The sequence below is a fragment of the Sus scrofa genome, chromosome 16 (genome assembly GCF_000003025.6).
Source record: "Sus scrofa isolate TJ Tabasco breed Duroc chromosome 16, Sscrofa11.1, whole genome shotgun sequence".
Classification (NCBI taxonomy): domain Eukaryota; kingdom Metazoa; phylum Chordata; class Mammalia; order Artiodactyla; family Suidae; genus Sus; species Sus scrofa.
In genome coordinates this window covers 19,545,084-19,564,541 of record NC_010458.4, presented here as the reverse complement: position 1 = coordinate 19,564,541, position 19,458 = coordinate 19,545,084, and the positions used below count along the sequence as shown (strand labels likewise).

General features: G+C 41.2%; 1 protein-coding gene across 1 annotated transcript in view; it reads left to right on the top strand.

Annotated features, from left to right (window-relative positions):
- Positions 1-17,539, top strand: part of ADAMTS12 (ADAM metallopeptidase with thrombospondin type 1 motif 12) — a 373,778-nt gene extending 356,239 nt beyond the window's left edge. Inside the window, 1 exon segment of the mRNA XM_021076980.1 lies at positions 13,647-17,539. Within this exon segment, the coding sequence (XP_020932639.1) occupies positions 13,647-13,825 (179 nt within the window). The 3' untranslated portion in view covers positions 13,826-17,539.

Below are 19,458 nucleotides of genomic sequence, written 5' to 3'. Positions count from 1 at the left end.
ATATCTATTCTAGGTTGTGTCTGATAAGCCCAAGCTCCCGATCCCTCCCACTCCCTCCCCCTCCCATCAGGCAGCCACAAGTCTATTTTCCAAGTCCATGATTTTCATTTCTATGGAGATGTTCATTTGTGCTGGATATTAAATTCCAGTTATAAGTGATATCATATGGTATTTGTCTTTGTCTTTCTGGCTCATTTCACTCAGGATGAGATTCTCTAGTTCCATCCATGTTGCTGCAAATGGCATTACGTCATTCTTTTTTATGGCTGAGTAGTATTCCATTGTGTATATATACCACCTCTTCCGAATCCAATCATCTGTCAATGGACATTTGGCTTGTTTCCATGTCCTGGCTATTGTGAATAGTGCTGCAATGAACATGCAGGTGCATGTGTCTGTTTTAAGAAGAGTTTTGTCCGGATAGATGCCCAAGAGTGGGATTGCAGGGTCACACGGAAGTTCTATGTATAGATTTCTAATGTATCTCCAAACTGTTCTCCATAGTGGCTGTACCAGTTGACATTCCCACCAACAGTGCAGGAGGGTTCCCTTTTCTCCACAGCCCCTCCAGCACTTGTTATTTGTGGACTTATTAATGATGGCCATTCTGACTGGTGTGAGGTGCTATCTCATGGTTGTTTTGATTTGCATTTCTCTTATAATCAGCGATGTTGAGCATTTTCTCATGTGATTGCTGGCCATCTGTATATCTTCTTTGGAGAACAGTCTATTCAGGTCTTTTGCCCATTTTTCCATTGATTGATTGGCTTTTTTGCTGTTGCGTTGTATAAGTTGTTTATATATTCTAGAGATTAAGCCCTTGTCTGTTGCTTCATTTGAAACTATTTTCTCCCATTCTGTAAGTTGTCTTTTTGTTTTCTTTTGGGTTTCCTTTGCTGTGCAAAAGCTTTTCAGTTTGATGAGGTCCCATGGGTTTATTTTTGCTCTTATTTCTATTGCTTTGGGAGACTGACCTGAGAAAATATTCATGATGTTGATTTCAGAGAGTGTTTTGCCTATGTTTTCTTCTAGGAGTTTGATGGTGTCCTATGGTATATTTAAGTCTTTCAGCCATTTGGAGTTTATTTTTGTGCATGGTGTGAGGGTGTGTTCTAGTTTCATTGCTTTGCATGCAGCTGTCCAGGTTTCCCAGCAATGCTTGCTGAATAGACTTTATTTTTCCCATTTTATGTTCTTGCCTCCCTTGTCAAAGATTAATTGACCATAGGTGTCAGGGTTTACCAGATTCTCTATTCTGTTCCATCTTCCAATTTTTGAAATTGCTTTGTTAGTGTATAGGAATACAAGTGATTTCTGTGTATTAATTTTATATCCTGAAACTTTGTTAAATTTATTGATGAGCTCTAGTAGTTTTCTGGTAGCATCTTTAGGATTTTCTATGTATAGTGTCATGTCATTTCCAAACAGTTACAGTTTTACTTTTTCTTTTCCAATTTGGATTCCTTTTATTTTTCTTCTCCAACTGCCATGGCTAGGACTTCCAAAACTATGTTGAAGAAAAGTGGTGATAGTGGAAACCCTTGTCTTATTTCTGATCTTAACAGAAATGCTTTCAGCTTTTCACCACTGAGAATGTTGTTAGCTGTGGACTTGTCATGTATGGCCTTTATTATGTTGAGGTAGGTTCCCTCTATTCCCACTTTCTGGAGAGATTTTATCATAAATATGTGTTGAATTTTGTCAAAAGCATTTTCTGCATCTCTTGATATGACTATATGATTTTTATTCTTCAGTTTGTTAATGTGGTATATCATGCTGTGTAATTTGCAGATGTTGACAAGTCTTTGCATCTCTGGGATAAATCCCACTTGATCATAGTATATGATATTTTTTAATGTATTGCTAGATTATGTTTGCTAATGTTTTGTTGAGAATTTTTATGTCTATGTTCATCAATGATATTGGCCTATAATTTTATTTTTTGTGGTATCTTTGTCTGGTTTTGTTATCAGGGTGATGCTGGCCTCATAGAATGAGCTTGAGAGTGTTCCTTCCTCTGCAATTTTTTGGAAGCATTTCAGATGGATAGGTCTTAACTCTTCTCTAAATGTTTGATAGAATTCACCTGTGAAGCCATCTGGTCATCTAGGTTTTTAGAAGTTTTTTAACCACAGTTTCAATTTTAGTACTTGTGATTTTGTCTGTTCACATTTTCTTTTTCTTTCCAGTTCAGTCTTGGAAGGTTGTTCCTTTATAAGAATTTGTCCATTTCTTCCAAGTTACCCAGGTTATTGGCATGTAGTTGCTTATTGTAATCTCTTATGATCCTTAGTATTTGTGTAGTGTCAGTATAACTTTTTTCATTTCTTTTTTTTTTTTTAATTTCGGGCTGCATCTGTGGCATAATGGAAATTCCCAGGCTAGGGGTCAAATTGGAGCTACAGCTGCCAAGCTGCCCCACAGCCATGCCAGATCTGAGCCATGTCTGCCACCTACACTGCAACTCGCAGCAATGCCATATCATTAACCCACTGAGTGAGGCCCAGGATTGAACCTGCATCCTCATGGATACTAGTTGGGTTCATTTCCTCTGAGCCACAACAGGAACTCCCTCCTTGTTCATTTCTAATTTTATTGATTTGAGCCTTCTCCCTTTTTTCTTGATGATTCTGGTTTAAAGGTTTACCAATTTTGTTGATTCTTCAAAGAACCATATTTAGTTTCATTGGTCTTTTCTATTGTTTTCATCTCTATTTCATTTATTTCTGCTCTGGTCTTCTTGATTTCTTTTCTTCTATTACCTTTGGGTTTTGCTTGTTCTTCTTTCTCTTGTTGCTTTAGGTAGAAAGCTGGTTTGATATTTTTCTTGTTTCCTGAGGTACATTGTATTGCTGTAAACTTCTTAGAACTGATTTTGCTGAATCTCACAGGTTTTAGATCATCATGTCTTCTTGATGCTAGCCATTCTGATAGGTGTGAGGTGATATTATGGTTTTATTTGCCTTTCCCTGATGATAAGTGATGTTGAGCATCTTTTCATACGCCTGTTGGCCCTCTATATACTTCCTTTGGTGACATTTCCACTCAGATCTTCTGCCCATTTTTTAATCAGGTCATACAGTTTTTTTGTTTTTATTTTATGGCCACACCCATGGCATATGGAAGTTCCTGGGCCAGGGATTGAATCCAAGCCACAGTTGCAACTTCCACCACAGCTGCAGCAATGCTGGATCCTTTAACTCACTGTGCCAGGCCAGGGATGGAACCTACACCTTTGCAGCAGCCTGAGCTGCTGCAGTTGGATTCTTAACACACTGCACCATAGCAGGAACTCCAGGATGTGTGTTTTTTGATGTTGAGTTGTATGAATTCTTTGTATATTCTTCACATATTTTGTATGTTAACTCTTGTCAAATATATTATTTGCAAATAACTTCTCCCATTCAGTAGGCAGCTTTTATGTTTTGTTGATATTTTTCTTCACTGTGCAAAAGCTTTTTAGTCTGATGTAGTCCCATTTTTTATTTTTGCTTTTGTTTCTCTTGCTTGATAAGACCTCTTATCTATCTATATATCTATATATATAGATATATATATTACTAAGACCATCAAAGAGCTATGTTTTCTTCAAGAAGTTTTATGGTTTCCAGTCTTATAGTTAAGTATTTAAGCCATTTTTTATTTATTTTTGTGCATTGCGTGATGTGAGAGAGTCCAAATTGATTCTTTTGCATGTAGCTGTTCAGATTTTCCAACATGATTTGTTGTTCTTCACTTTTTTGTCATAGATTATTTGCCAATAGAAACATGGGTTCATTTCTGGGTTCTCTGTTCTAGTCCATTGACCATTGTATCTGTTTTTGTGCCAGTACTACATCGTTTACATTATTATATCTTTGTTGTATAGTTGAAAATCAGGGTACATAATACCACAGCTTTGTTCTTCTTTCTCAAGGTTGTTCTGGCTACCTGAGGTCTTCTGTGTTTCCATTACAATTTTGGAATTATTTGTTCTAGCTCTGTGAAAAATGTCATTGGCATTTTTATAGGGATTGCACTGAATCTGTAGATTTCCTTGGGTAGTAATTTTAACAATTTTATTTCTTCCAATTCATGAACACAGGCTATCTTTCTAGTTGTTTGTGGCATCTTCAGTTTCTTTTATCAGTGTCTTATAGTTTGAGTACAGGTATTTTTCCTCCTCAGATTTATTCCTTGGTATTTTATTCTTTTTTATGTGGTTGTAAATGGGATTGTTCCCTCAGTTTCACTGATAGTTCATTGTTAGCATGTAGAAATCCAGCAGATTTCTGTATATTAATTTTGTATCTTGCAACTTTACTGACTCATTGATGAGCTCTAGAACTTTTGTGGCATCTTTAGGATTTTCTGTGTATGGTATCATGTCATTTGCAAACGGAAGTTTTACTTCTTTTCCAATTTAGATTGCTTTTATTTTTCTTGTCTGATTGTTGGGGCTAGAATTCCAATACTATTTGAATAAAAGTGGCAAAAGTAGCCTTCTTGTATTTTTCCTGATGTTAGAAGAAATGCCCTCAGCTTTTCATCACTGAATATGTTAGGTAACAGTATATATATATATATATATATATAGCCTTTATTGTATTTAGGTGTGTTCCCTTTATACCCACTTTGTTGAAAGTTTTTATCATAAATGTTGAAAGTTTTTATCATACGTGTTGAATTTTATAAAAATCTTTTTTGGCATTATTTACAGTTATATGGTTTTTATTCTTCAATTTGTTAATGTGGTATGTATCACATTGATTTATTTGTCAATACTGAATTGTCCTTGTAGCCCTTGGATAAATCCCTATTGATTATGGTGTATGATCCATTGAATGTGTTGTTGAATTAGGTCTGCTAATATTTTGTTGAGGATTTTTACATTTATGTCCATTAATGATATTGATATGTAGTTTTCTTTTTTGTGATATCCCTATCTAGTTTTGGTATCAGGGCAATACCTTGTTATATCTTGGATTCGTTTTAGAATAAGTGTTTATTCCTCTTCAATTTTTTTGAAATTGTTTGAGAAGCATAAATGTAACTCTTCTCTAAATGTTTAGAAAAATTCACCTAGTAAGCCCTCTGATCCTGGACTTTTGTTGGAATTTTTTTTTTGAATTACTGATTATTTCATTACTGGTAATCAGTCTGCTCATATTTTCTATTTCTTTCTTAGTCTTAGAAGATTATGCATTTCTAGAAATGTGTCCATTTCCTCTACGTTATTCATTTCATTGTTATGTAATTGTTCACATAATCTCTTATGATCCTTTGTGAAATCAGTTATAACTTCACTTCTGATTCTGTGTTTTCTATTAGTCTCTTTTACATTTATTTCTACTGATCTTTATGATTTCTTTCAATTTTAGGTTTTATCTCTTTTTCTAGTTCCTTTAGGTTGTTTTGCTTGAGATGTTTGTTTCCTGAGGGAGGTTTGTAAGGCTATAAATTTCTGTCTTAGAATTGATTTGGTCATATCCCATAGATTTTGGAACATTGTGTTTTTGTTTTCATTTGCTTATAGGTATTTTTTAATTTTTTCTTTCACTTCTTCAGTGATCCATTGGTTGTTTAGTAGAATGTTATTTAGTTCTCCACATGTTTGTTTTTTGGAGTTTTTTCTTGTAGTTAATTTCTAGTCTCAGGCATTGCGTTTAGAAAAGATGATTGATGTGATTTCTTCTTTCTTAAATTTATTGAGACTTGTTTTGTGGCCTACTCTATCCTATAGGAAAGTTCCCTGTGCACCTGGAAGAATGTGCTATTGTCTGCTTTGGGATGGGAATTAAACACACACAAATCCATTTGGTTTAATGTATCATTGAAGGCCAGTGTTTCTTCATTGATGTACTATATGAATGATCTGTCCATTATACAAGTAAGACATTAAAGTCCCAAACTATTATTGAGTTACTGTCTTTTAATATTTGCTTTATATATTTAGGTGTTCCTGTGTCAGGTAAATATATTTGCCTTTGTTATATCTTCTTGGATTGATTTCTTGATTATTATATAACATCCTTCTTTGTTTCTTACAATATTTTAAGGTCTATTTTACCTGATATATTTATTGATACCATGGCTTTCTTTTCATTTCTGTTTATGTCTCTATTTCTTTTTCCATCCTCCCACTTTCAGTCTGTGGTTTTAGATCTGAAATGAGTTTCTTGTAGACGGCATATATACAGGTCCTATTTTTGTATTAAATTCAGTTACTATGTCTTTTGATTGGAGCTTTAGTTCATTTAAAGTATAATTATTGATTGGAATGTACTTATTACCATTTTGTTAATAGTTTGGGAGTTTTTGTGTGGTTTTTTTGTTACTTTTAAATGAACCTCTTTAGTGTTATGTTTGGATCCCTTTCTCTTTGTGTGTGTATACATATGTCTATTACAGATTTTTTGGTTTGTGGTTACCGTGAGGTTTGTATATAGCCCTATATATGTGTAATTATTTTAGGTTGCCGATCTGAGTTCAAATGCATTTTTACAACCCTGCATTTTTAATTCCCTCGCCCAAGTTTACTGTTTTTGACATTGTATTTTATATCTTTTTGTGTATCCCTTATCTGCTTATTGTGAATAGAGGTGATTTTTGCTTTTGCCTTTTAATCTTTGTAGTAGATTTACACATGCTTGATTTATTCACCACTTAGATTTTTCCTAATTTTCATGTTTCTAATTGAGGCATTTTCTTTTTCACTTGGATAAGTCCTTTTAGCATGTATTATAAAACTGGTTTGGTGGTGCTGAATTCTTTGAGCTTTATGCTTATCTATAAAACTTTTGATCTCTCCATCATATCTAAATGAAAGCTTTGCCAGGTAGAGGATTATTGGTTTTTAGATTTTCCTTTTTCAACACTTTTAATTTATTGTGCCCTTCTGGTCTTCAGAGTTTCTCCTGAAGAGTCAGATGATAGCCTTATGGGAGTTTCTCTTGTACTTCATTGCTTTTCCCTCACTGATTTTTTTGTTTATCTTTAATTTTTGCCATTTTAATTACTTTGTATTTCAGTGTGATCATCTTTGAGCTGGCCCTGTTTTGGACTCTGTCCTCCTTAGATCTGAATGTTTCCTTTCCCAGGTTAGGGCAGATTTAGCTATTACATCATCAAATCTGTTCTCTGCCCTTTTCTCTCTTCTCCTCCTGGGATCCCTATAATGTGAATGTTAGTACACTTGATGTTGTATCACAGGGGCCTCTCACCTGTCCTCATTTTTAAACATTTTTTGTTGTTGTTGAACTTAATTTCCATTACTCTGTCTTCTAGCTCACTGAGCCATTCCTCTGTATCATCTAATCTACTATTGATTCCTTTTTTTTCCCACTTTTTCTATTCTTCAGCTCTGTTTGATTTTTTAATATTCTCACTGTTCATTCATTCTTCTCCCAAGTTCTGTTAGCATCTTTACAATCATTACTTCAAACTATTCATTGAATAGGTTGCCTATCTTCACACAATTCTTCAGGAGTTTTATCTTATTCCTTCTTTCCTCAGTTGCCTCATTTTGCAATTTTTATTTCTATGTATTTGGTGAGTTTACTATTATATTTTCCAACCTCAGAGAAGTGGAATTTTGTAGGAGACATCCTATTATGTCCCAACAGCTTACTCCCCTCTGTCTACTAGAGCTCTACGCTCAAGGTGTGCCCCCTACATTGGCTGCATGGATCCTTCTGTTGTGATGGGTTGTGTGGGCAGTCTGGTAGGTGTGGCTGGCTTCCTTTTAGGTTCTTGTGAGGTTTTGCCTTGTGTGGAGGCTGTTGGCTGCCAGCTAGTGTGGCCAGGATGTGAAATGGCTGCTTGCAGAGTCCTAGGGTTTCCCTGAGTAGTGCTGGCATACTTGTAGGCAGAGCTGGGTTCTGGAGAGGATGATTGCAGGGCTAGGTTCTGACATGGCTGGCTGTGAAGTCTAGGGTGTCCCAAAGCTGGTCCCAGCCTTCTGGTGAGTGATCCAAAATGTCTTGGAGATGTGTCAGCCTGCTGGTCGGTAGAGCCAGGTTACAAAGTCTCTTGTTTCAGGGCTTTTGGGGTCCTGGAAATGGTGTTAACCCATTGGTATGTAGGTGGGAGCCAGATCCTGGGGCTTCTGGCTGAGGGTTCCAAGGCGTTTCAGAGCAGATGTTGGCCTGCTGATAGCCAGCACCCAGGAGTTCTGGACATGGCAGGCTACAAGGCTGCAGTAGACTTAGACTGTTATCCACCCACTGGTGGGTGAAACCTGGTCCTGGGACTTCTGGCTACAGGGCCCTGAGGGTCCTGTAACTGGTGTGTCAACCTGCTGGTTGTTGGGGGGTTGGTGCCTGCCTACTGGTAGGTAGACTTGGACCTGGAATCTCTGGCTACGGGGCCCTGGGGCTAGTGCCAGCACACTGGTGTACAAGCCTGGGTTCTGCACCCTCTGGTGGACAGGACCAGGTGCCAGAGTAGCTCTGGGGATCTTAAGGCAGAAGGCCTGCTAATGGGTGGGGCTGTGTCTCCACCTGGCTAGTTGCTTGGTCTAGAAGCCAAGGCATCCCAGTACTGGTGCTGACAGACTGGTTGTTGGAGCCAGGTCCTAGTGCCAGAAGGCAGTTTCCCAATTAGTGCTTTCCAGTGCCTATGTCCCTAGGGTAAGCTCCATTTGCCTCCTGCCACTCCCAGAGACTCTACAAGATCAGTGAGTGAGTCTTACCCAGGATCCTTTCAACTTATTGTTTCTGCCCTGGGCCCCTGAGCCCCAAAGCCTATGAAATTTTGTGTGCACTCTTTATGAGTGGAGTCTCTATTTTCCACAGCCCTCTGGCTCTCCTGAAATTAAACTCTATTGGCCTTAGAGCCACATGTTAGTGGCTCATCTTCCCAGTGCAGGACCCCTGGGCTGGAGAGCCAGATGTGGGGTTCAGATCCCCCACTTATGGAGAACTTCTGCAATTACAATTATGCTCCCAGAGTTCCCATTGTGGCTCAGCAGTAACAAACCCGACTAGTATCCATGAGCACATGGGTTCAATCTCTGGCCTTGCTCTGTGGGTTAAGGATCCAGCATTTCCATGAGCTGTGTTTTGGTCACAGATGCGACTCAGATCTTGTGTGGCTGTGGCATAGGTTGGCAACTGCAGCTCCAGTTCGACCCCTAGCCTGGGAACTTCCATATGCTGTGGGTGCAGCCCTAAAACGACAAAATATATATATCTCCCATTTGTGGTTCACTGACCCAGGGGCCAAGGTCTTGATTATACCATAGCACTATCCATCCTAGCTGTCTCATCATGGTTTCTTCTTTATATCTTTAGTTTTAGAAGATCTTTTCTGCCAGTCTTCCTTTCTCACCAATAGTTAGTTGCTCTGGAAATAGTTGTTACTGGTGTCCCAGTGGGAAGAGGTGAGTTCAGGGTGTTCCTATTCCATCTTGGCCACCCCCAGCAGACTTCCTACTGAAAGATATTCTTCCAGGTGAACAACTTTATTCATTCCTTCTTATTCAGCAAATAATGATCACAAGATAGTTTTTTGCACTTCGCCTGAGACCTGAGGATACAGAAATGAGCATGACAGTCTGCTGTCCTCAAGGAACCCAAAGTCTTATGGAAACTGTATTTGCCAACAATGTTGAAATTATTTTTCAGCTTTTATGGGCAAAATATTATCCTTCAACCTAGGCATTGCTGATAGCAAGGGAACCAGCTTATAACTGTCCCTTTAACTGTTGAACAGGAACAGGCAAATTAGGATGTCCTCTCCAAGTTACCCCAAATTACAAGCATTGTGTGTGTTCTGGCTGGGATCCAGCTGGCTGAAGAACACAGCCAGCCTTCATTATTTCACAATAGTAAAGTGCAATTAAGCCCTGCCATGATGTTGGGCTCACAGTCATTGTCTAAATGAGCTGCTAAACATAGGCCTGGAATACAGGCTCCCAATGTAGGTCACTGCTAACCTCCACTCTTCCTTCCACTTCCCCACTTTCAAACAGGAGGACCCCAGGACTCAACTGCTCCCAGGGTTCTGAGGGCCATTGAAAAGCAGGGCTCATGATCTCATGGTTCCCAAGTCAGACAGGGACATCAGGCTTGACTGAGCCTCTTTAGATCATGTAGGTATTGACCTAACATGACAAGTGGGATTCTGGGTTGAACGAATGCAGATGTTCTGGTCAGGGAAGACCTGTCCACATGACTCCCCTACTTCCCCATCACCAGCACAAGAGATTCATTCCCTTGGTGGCAGAGCTTTAGAGGCACTGAGGTAACATTCAAATTTCAGTGCCACTGTCTACATGGCAGCTGTGTGATGCTGGGCCAGTTACTAAGCCTCTCTGGAACCTCAGTTTTAAAAGGAGAAGACTAGATATACCTGTAAGTAAATTTCTGTGAGGATCAAGTGAAATTATATATATATAGGTATATATATATCAAACACATTGCCTAGTATATGATAAGTGCTTAATAGTTATCTAATTTTTATTATTGTCATGGGAATGGTGATGCATTACTTTCCTAGGGCTATATAGCAAACTACCAAAAACTTAAAACAACAGAAATCTATTCTCTCACAGTTCTGGAGGCAAGAAGTCCAAAAATCAAGGTTCTTGGTAGGGCACTGCTTTCTCTTTTAGCTCCTGACAGTTAACAGCTTTTTTTTTTTTCTTTTTTTGCCTTTTCTAGGGCCACTACCTGCAGCATATGGAGGTTCCCAGGCTAGGGGTCTAATCAGAGCTGTAGCCACCGGCCTACGCCAGAGCCACAGCAATGCGGGATCCAAGCCACATCTGCAACCTACACCACAGCTCACGGCAACGCCGGATCCCTAACCCACTGAGCAAGGCCAGGGATCAAACCCGCAACCTCATGGTTCCTAGTCAGATTCATTAACCACTGCGCTACAACAGGAACTCCGATAATTACCAGCTTTCCTTGGCTTATAGCTGCATTCACTTCAGTCTCTGCCTCCATCATCACATGGCATCTTCCTCTGGGTGTCTGTGTCTTCACATGGCCTTCTCTTTACTGTATCTTTCTCTTTTTAAAAGGACACAGTCATGCTGAAGTAAGGGCTCACTCCACTCCAGTATGCCCACATCTTTAATTATTATTACATCTGCAAAGAAATATTTTCAAGTAAGTTCACATCCACAGGTACCCATGGTTGGGCTTCGACTTGGGGCGAGGGGGAAACATCTAAACTTTGGAGGACACGGTTCAACCCACAACAGGGTAAAAGACTTTGGGGGACTTTTTATACTAGCAGATACCTTTGCACAAGGTCACACTTTAGCCTTTAGCAGAGAAGGCTCACAGTATGAGCAAATGTTACAATAACAAGTTTGGAGATTGGAACACAAAGGATCCATGTGGTCCAACCTGGCCAAAAGCAGCTTTGAAGGACGGGAGGCTAAGCTTTCATGCTTCCTCTGTCTTCCTTTCTTCAAGTAGCCCCAGAGCACTCACACACTCAGGCCAGGGAGACTGGGGGAGGGGGGAAAGAGCCACCCCAGATGCACCTTCTCCATCCACCATCCACAAGGGCTTTAGGAGAGGCTGGCTGAGAAATAGAGCAGCCCTGTGACACCTAGGCTTCCATTCTGGACCTTGCTCCCAAGCCCAGAGGAAGGAATCCTTGCCTTGTTCTGAACAGCAGCCTACGTGATGCGTGGCCCAGACCCCAGTGAGGACACCTGCTGCTCTGGTGGGAACCTGGGAGACGAAGAGCTCAGATTCCTATTCCACAGGAGGGATACTTGGTGGAAATTTATACCCTTTCTAAAATATCAGATCATGTACAGAAGTTTCCTGTGGAACTAGGGGACACTGATTTCTACAATAGGTTTAAGAAGAGGCCTCAATAAGAGAGGAATCAGCAATAAAGAGGTTTGAGATTCTAGGAGCCTTATATGTCACCTATCCCCAAGCGCTCTTAAAACTTGTAAACCAAATGGAAGTCTGGCTGTGCATAGAAGATGTTTATTTCTTCATGAAAAGCCAAGGCACCGTCAAGGGAATGATAAATTCTGAGGCAATAAAAAGCCTTTTTTTTTTTTTTTTTGGCCTTTGTGACCTGAAAGTGAAAAAATGCACAGAGAGGCAAAAATACTGTCACAGATTTTGGTAAAGGGAATGTTTTCTCCATTTCTACTTTCCCTCACAGTTTTATTTACAAAGGACAGCGGCCTGTTTGTGAAAAAGGCTTTTCTTTAGAATTATTCAAATCTTTGCTGGGAAAAAAAGAAAGAAAATCAGCCAGAGCTCTGAGAGGCACTCAAGCAAAGTTCGAAACAATTTCCCTGTTAATCTGTTCTTCGGGCCTTTCCTGAATTCCTTCCAGACCAGGGGGACACGGGCCAGTGCAGTCTGGGAATCACCCGCAGAATATGCGAGGATGGGCCCTGAAGAAAGCTCTAATGCCTGCTTCTGTAGGAGGAAGAAGTGTCAGCATAATCAAGGGACTTAGTTCCCCAGAGTTAGAGTAGAACAAAGCTTAGAACCCAAGTCACTAACTGTGTACTTACTCTGGGAATTATTTGTCTATGTCTTATGGCTTCATCTTTATGGTCCATTTCTGGAGGGCAGTGACCACATTTTATGTATCTGTATCCTCTGCTCAGGAAGTGTTGGTTGGGTAGTCAGTGGGGTTTACTTGGTGTTCTGAATGGTCTGATTGATGAAAGCAGGGATTTTAGAGTCAAAACCATTCAGATCTGACTGTGCCACTGATCAGCTGGGCAGCCCTATGCACGTTCTTAACTTGTGTGTATGCTTAACATTTCTGTTTGTAAAAGAGAAAGAACAGTTGTGTTTACCTGAGAGTTACTGCTGGGAAGATTAAAATGAAGCGATGCATATAAAACATCACATTCAACTATTGCATAACAATCCTACAGAGCAAAACACCTCCAAATACAGGGCTTTATAACTACCAGCGTGAATTTTTTGCTTGGCATCTCTGGGTCAGCTAAATTCAGCCAACCAAGCTTGGCTCTGGTTGGCCTTGGCTGCAAGCTGTGGGTAGGGTTGGGCCAGGTCTGCTCCATGTATCTCTCATCATCCTTGGTCCAGGATGGCATGAGCCAGATTCTTCTAATGATGACAGTCAAAGCACTTGAGGGCAGACCCATCCTCCTGCACATTCCAAGGCCCTGCGGCCATCATGTCTACTAACCTCCGATGGTCCAAAGCAAACCAGAGAGCTGAAACCAAAGGCCAGGAGGGGGCAGTATTCACCCCCAAGCGGCCATGGCAATGGTGGGAATGTAAAACATTGCTACCAAGGAGTGCATGTCGATGGATGTCAACTATTATTATGAATTGTTATGGAGCCTTTCTCAGTAGACATATAAAGTCTTCCATTAAAAGGGAGTTCGCATTGTGGCTGAGTGAGCTAAGAACTCGACATCGTGTCCATGAGGATACAGGTTCAATCCCTGGCTTTGCTCGGTGGGTTAAGGATCTGGCACTGCTGCAAGCCACTTTGTAGGTCATCGTTGCAGCTCAGATCTGGTGCGGCTGTGGTTGTAGGCTCGCAACCAATTCGATCCCTAGCCTGGGAACTTCCTTATGCCACAGGTGCAGCTGTAAAAAGAAAAATTTAAAAAAAAAACTTCCATTAAGAGAAGTTGTGCTCATTCACTTATAAAAAGGATAAGCTTTGTTTTCTTTTTTCTCCTCCCACAGATTTACCTTGTACCAAGGACAACTTATCAGCCAGTTTCTGCCAGACACTAAAAACCATGAAGAAATGTTCCATGCCCACCGTGAGGGTTCAGTGCTGCGTCTCTTGTTCCCAGACACACGTGGCCCACACCCAAAGGCCAAGAAAACGACAGTCGCTCCAAAAGCCCAACGCCCCCTAAGTCCAGAAGGAAGCCACCATCCACCATAGACTGCAGCTGTCTGCTGACCATGACACATTCTAGCCCCAGGGATCACTCCATTGAGGTTTTACTCTGTGTTTCAGGTTCAACTTGGGCTCATAACAAAACTAAACCCTCTGTGTTTCTTTAGCCACAGAATGTCCTTCAGAGGAGGCATGGGAAATACTCGCTGCTCCCTGATGCGCAGGGAAGGGGTGCAGGAGAATCGGGCATCTCCCAGGATCAGCTCCTGGGAAAGGTGCCAAGTTAGGCAAGTCAGTGAAATGATGTTTTTTTTTCCTCCCTTAAAGGTAAAAACAGAGAGACCAGATTTTCCCCAGACTACCTCAAGAGTAGCAGGAAACAGCCACCTTTATCTAGGGAACAAACAGTCTCCTTAATTTACCTTGATGAAATCTTTTTTTTTTTTTTTTAAATCTCCCTCCCTACCTGCGAGAGTTGCTGTTTAAAATGTCATGGGCAAGCTTTGAGGAACAGTCTCTGGATTCATCAGGCAGGGGGCTACTCTCTTCAACCAGTGTTCAACTGGAGCTGAAAGAAAAAGTGCTGGCCACACCCCCAGTCTCTCCCTAATCCCTGTGGACTCTGTACCTGGACTGTTAAGACTCCCTTGTCTACCTGGAGACCCTAAGAAGAGAGAAAATGCGAGGAACTGTAGGATTTAGTAAACCTAAGGAACTTGCTGTTGGAGTCATCAGACAGGGTTGTGGCCCTGACAGGTCCCTTCTTTATTTAGCCGTAAGAGAGGGGCCTCAGCATAATAGGGAGACTCTGAAGGCAAGACCCTGGATGGTGTCTCACCATGTTTTTGGTGCTCACGGAGGGCCAACATGAAGCAGCATCGTTGGTTTATCTCCTCCAGAAGACCTTTCTGACTTAAGGATAATTTCTATGAAAACTCTTAAAAAGCAAAATTAACAGAAATCAATAAGAATGTGGGCCTTTACTCATCCCACTTCCCTGGCAAATGGCCATTCCTTTGCAGGGAGCAAAGGACTCTTCCGGTCTGACTTTCCCTTCTCTAGCATATTCTCTGCCTGAGTCATCAACACACAGGGTGCCCATCTTTTCACCTCCGGGGGTTTAATGTGCACAACAACTTCTATAGCCTGCTCTGTGGCTGCAGGCCACCCCCTACCTACCTTCGGGTTGAAAAGTGGAGCTCTAGTTTAAAATACGTCCAAGATCCAGGTAAATTGCATTAAGTATACAAAAACTTTGTGTTAAGTATGCAAAAACTTAGTATAAACGTCTAGTCTCAAGAGAAAAAAAAACTTTTCAAAAGTGAGGTAACGCTGACCCAATAGTCCTTTTTTGAGGATCTGTTTCTTTGAGGGAAACAGGTGAGTCAGGGAATCCAAGAAAGTAAATGCTTATTCTGGATGTTCCCATCACCCATCAGGAATCAGAGGAGGCTGTGGTCTCAAATTCAAGACAAGTTTCCTGGTTTCTAAAGGGAGGTAGTTACATGAACTGAACCTGGAAAATGAGGGGGGGGCAGGGCCTCCACAGCAAGAAGCCCTCAGGACCAGCTCTTGACAGAAGGGAAGGCAGGTGTGGGGTTTGTGTAATGGGCAGCATGTCTTCAGACTCACACAGAGGTACAGCGAATATTCACCCTAGAGCCGTGTCCCACCTCCCCCTTGCATTATCTCTCCGTTCAGCAGAATGGTGCTATTGAAATATGGTGCTAATATCCAGATGGTGGCAGAACTAATATAAACATAGAGGTAGATGTACAAGTGGGCAAGTCCATATGCCTCTTCTGTTAAATGTAATGGTGTTGCTGGCCAACGCTGCTCCTATTGCCTGGACACTAGAAGCTTAAAATTTGTATATTATGCATTTTTCCCCCAAGCCATTACTGTGTATTATTCTGATAAATTCCTGGGGGGAAATAAAACAGTGGGGTTGGGATGAAATTTGAGGTAGACCAGAAGTAGGAGGAAAGTAGAAATGTTTATCAAAACCAGGAAATTTATTTCTAGATAATTAGGTTCTTATATTTGGTCTTTGAACATTGCTGACTGATGACCAGCTCTGGTGAAATAAGAATTTTGGAGAGAAGATGCTTAAATTGTCAGTAATGTGAGTGGAAGGGAAGCCGATTTTCTTCTCATGGGGCAATTTGCAAAGACTATCCCTGAAGTGTAATATAGGCTTTCAGGGGATTAATTTGGTAAGCTGGATGGATTTAACTTAATGCTATCTTAGATCACACATGTCATCAGAGACCTGGATATGACCGGTCTTACAAAACTCAGGAACAAATCCAGATTCCTACTGACCTCAGCAAACTAAACTTGGCCAGATTTCCCAATACACAAAATGTTGCTTATGATCCACGTGGCAAAGATGGTGGAAATGCAGGGAGGATCTGGCCAGGTGCTTCATTCCAGCCTTCCTCTAGGTTCTCAGAATAGTGGCCTCTAATCCTATATCATGGACATTTACTTCCTGTATTGAGAATGTGTCGTGACACAGTTGTATGACATCTATCATTCTGGACCCCAGGGTAAAGACAGCACTTACTATTGGAGTCATCAGACATGGTTGTGGCCCTGACAGGTCCCTTTTCAACCTAAAGAGAGGGGCCTCAGATGAACAGGGAGACTCTGAAAGGCAAGAACCTAGATGGTGTCTCACCATGTTTTTTGGTGCTCACAGGGGCCAATATGAAGCAGCATAGTTGGCTTATCTCCTCCGTGGCCTCCTTTCCTCCCATCTTGAACAAATGAGAAATGAAACAAGAAACACTGGATACACATCTACCATGAACCACAGAGGGCTGCCACGGGGCCTGGTGCTTAAATACATCAAAGTTCTCAAACCCAGTTTGGTTTGCATTGCCTTTCACAGTGGCTGTTAGCTCTACCCTGAAAAGGTGTGAGTTAATTTAATTCTTCCCCACACTGTGGGGAAACAACATTTCAAGGGATCAGATAGTGAATACGTTTATAAAACAGGAAATCCTCTTGTGATACAAGCAACTGCCTCTTTGTAGGAATGACTTGTTTTAATGTTGAGTTTTCTTCAATAGGAGCACACCTCCGTCCAATCTCCTTCCCCAGGTCTCTGCTTGGTGTGGAGTCATTCCTAATGTGATGCTTTCAGATACTTAGTGAATGTTTCTGATAACCTTTGTCTTATTTCTGGAACACAATTTGAGGGATTTATATTGTTTTAGATCATAATTTCCCAATCAGTTGGTTAAAATCCTCCAAATTCTGAAATCTACACATTCCTACCCTAGAGACTATAGGTCTTAGCTCTTCTCCCTTCTGACTCTAGGATCAAGCCCTGGGACAGTGAATCAGTGCACAGCCCTTCACTTTCAAGAGAGCAGCCACATAACATGAACTGTCTGGTGCTACAACTTAGCTAATGTATTTAACGCTATTCTTTTTTTTTTGTATTGCTAGTTCAAATACCATTAGTATTATTTTAAGTTATGTCATTAAAAACAAACAAGCAAACAACCATGGTTGTGGAAGCACAATTCTACCTATCACTCCTCCCAAATGGTTTTATGTGGTACATGGCCTCATCCATTGCCTTGTATGCACCTCTGTGCTATTTTGCCAGGCCCAGCCTCATTAAGGGGTACCTTGGTGGGTACCTTAGTATTTAAAACCAGACTGTAACTATAGCCTGCCATTGCATGGCATCAATAAATGGCCAAACTCACTGATATTTCCATGTGATGTGATATTTCCTCCTGCGAGACTCCCACCACCCACCAGAGTAACCCCAGAATTTAGCATCCTGGAAGAGGATGCTGTCAATTCCTTCCTCCCCTACCCCCTAGATCAGTATATCACTAGATGAGTCACATCCCAAGTGAGGTATACTTCGCCCTCATGAATGACTAGACTATTCAACAACAGACGCAATCCACCACATGATGATCTGAAGCGATGCCTAAAATCCTCCACAATCCCAGATCCAGTGTATTCAGACTTGCAGCTCACAGCATAACCTCGTCCCTCAATCCATTCAAAGTATAGACATAATGCTGGAGAGAAAGTGGTTCTAATTATGAAGAGGAATTTGCTTTGGAAATCTAATCCTTTTCCAAAAGCAATGCACAGCACAGTAAGTATAAACAGCGGTTGGAGAATTTGGACATGTGTGACATGGAATCCCCTCATGCAGAATGAGTGAAAGCACTGAGGCAGGGAAGAGTGAAACATCCACAAGTGACCCACAGAATGCAAGCATGCATGGGGGGTAGGAATCTGGTTTTTGTCAAGATGATATCACAGAGGGCCACAAACACCTCCATCTTGTACTTTGAAAACTCATGACCACTAAGCAACTCTTATCCTATAAGTCTCAGCTCAAATTCTGTTCCCCTGAGAAGGAAGCTGCTAGAAAGACAGAGGCACTTCTTTGTTCCTTCTTCACTGTGAACATTTTCCTCTAGAAGAGTGATTCCTAATACAGGATGATATTGGCCCCAAGAGACTTTTTACAATGACTGAGACATTTTTGGTTTTCACAACTTTGGGGAGGAGGGTGCTACTGGCATCTGGTGAGCAGAGGCCAAAGATGATGCTAAACTTCCTACAGGACAGTGCCTTTAGACAACATAGAATTATGTGGCTCGGAGTTCCCGTCGTGGCGCAGTGGTTAACGAATCCGACTAGGAACCATGAGGTTGCGGGTTCGGTCCCTGCCCTTGCTCAGTGGGTTGACGATCCGGCGTTGCCGTGGGCTGTGGTGTAGGTTGCAGACGCGGCTCGGATCCCGCGTTCCTGTGGCTCTGGCGTAGGCCGGTGGCTACAGCTCCGATTTGACCCCTGGCCTGGGAACCTCCATATGCCGCGGGAGCGGCCCAAGAAATAGCAACAACAAAAGACAAAAAAAAAAAAAAAAGAATTATGTGGCTCAAATGTCAATATTTCTAAGCTGAAAAACTGTACTAGAACAGTCATCACACCCTGGAGTGAGTAGCAGGGTTTCTGGATTAAGCAAAACTGAGCTCATTTTAACACTCATATCTCACAGAAGAATAGATGAGGTGGGTCAGAAAAATTCCAAAGAAGAAAATACACACACACACATCAGAGTTCAAAGCTCACTAGCTTGGCAAAATCACCTTAACATCACAGGGGAAAGAGGGTAGAGAGCATAGCTCCAAAAGAGTCTTTAATCAGCTGCTGGGGCCTCACATGTTCAACCCTAGAGCCAGGGGAAATAAACCAAAAGTAGGTAAAATGGAAAAGTAATATACTGGGGGTTTGGAATAATTCTCCTCTAATGAAACAAAAGAGACCTCATCAGCAAAATCAAAATAGCAGCTTTACTAATGATGAAGCTGGATGGAGAGCATATTTTACAGGCAAATGGAAAAGGGCTTTCCTATCCTCCCTTTACCTCCAGGTTTCAGGTTCAAGAGGGATGTAGTGGAGAAGAGGGAGAGCAGGAGAAATGAACCATTCAACCCATTAAACAGTTAATAGATGTCTCCATGGCCATTAAACATTCCCCAACAGCAGTCTTGGAAGAAGTACTGTAAAAGCCAGGCGCAGAAGTACATGAATCTCAATGAAAGATCAAGATGGTGGAGGAGTAAGATATGGCATTCATATTCTCCCACAAACACATCA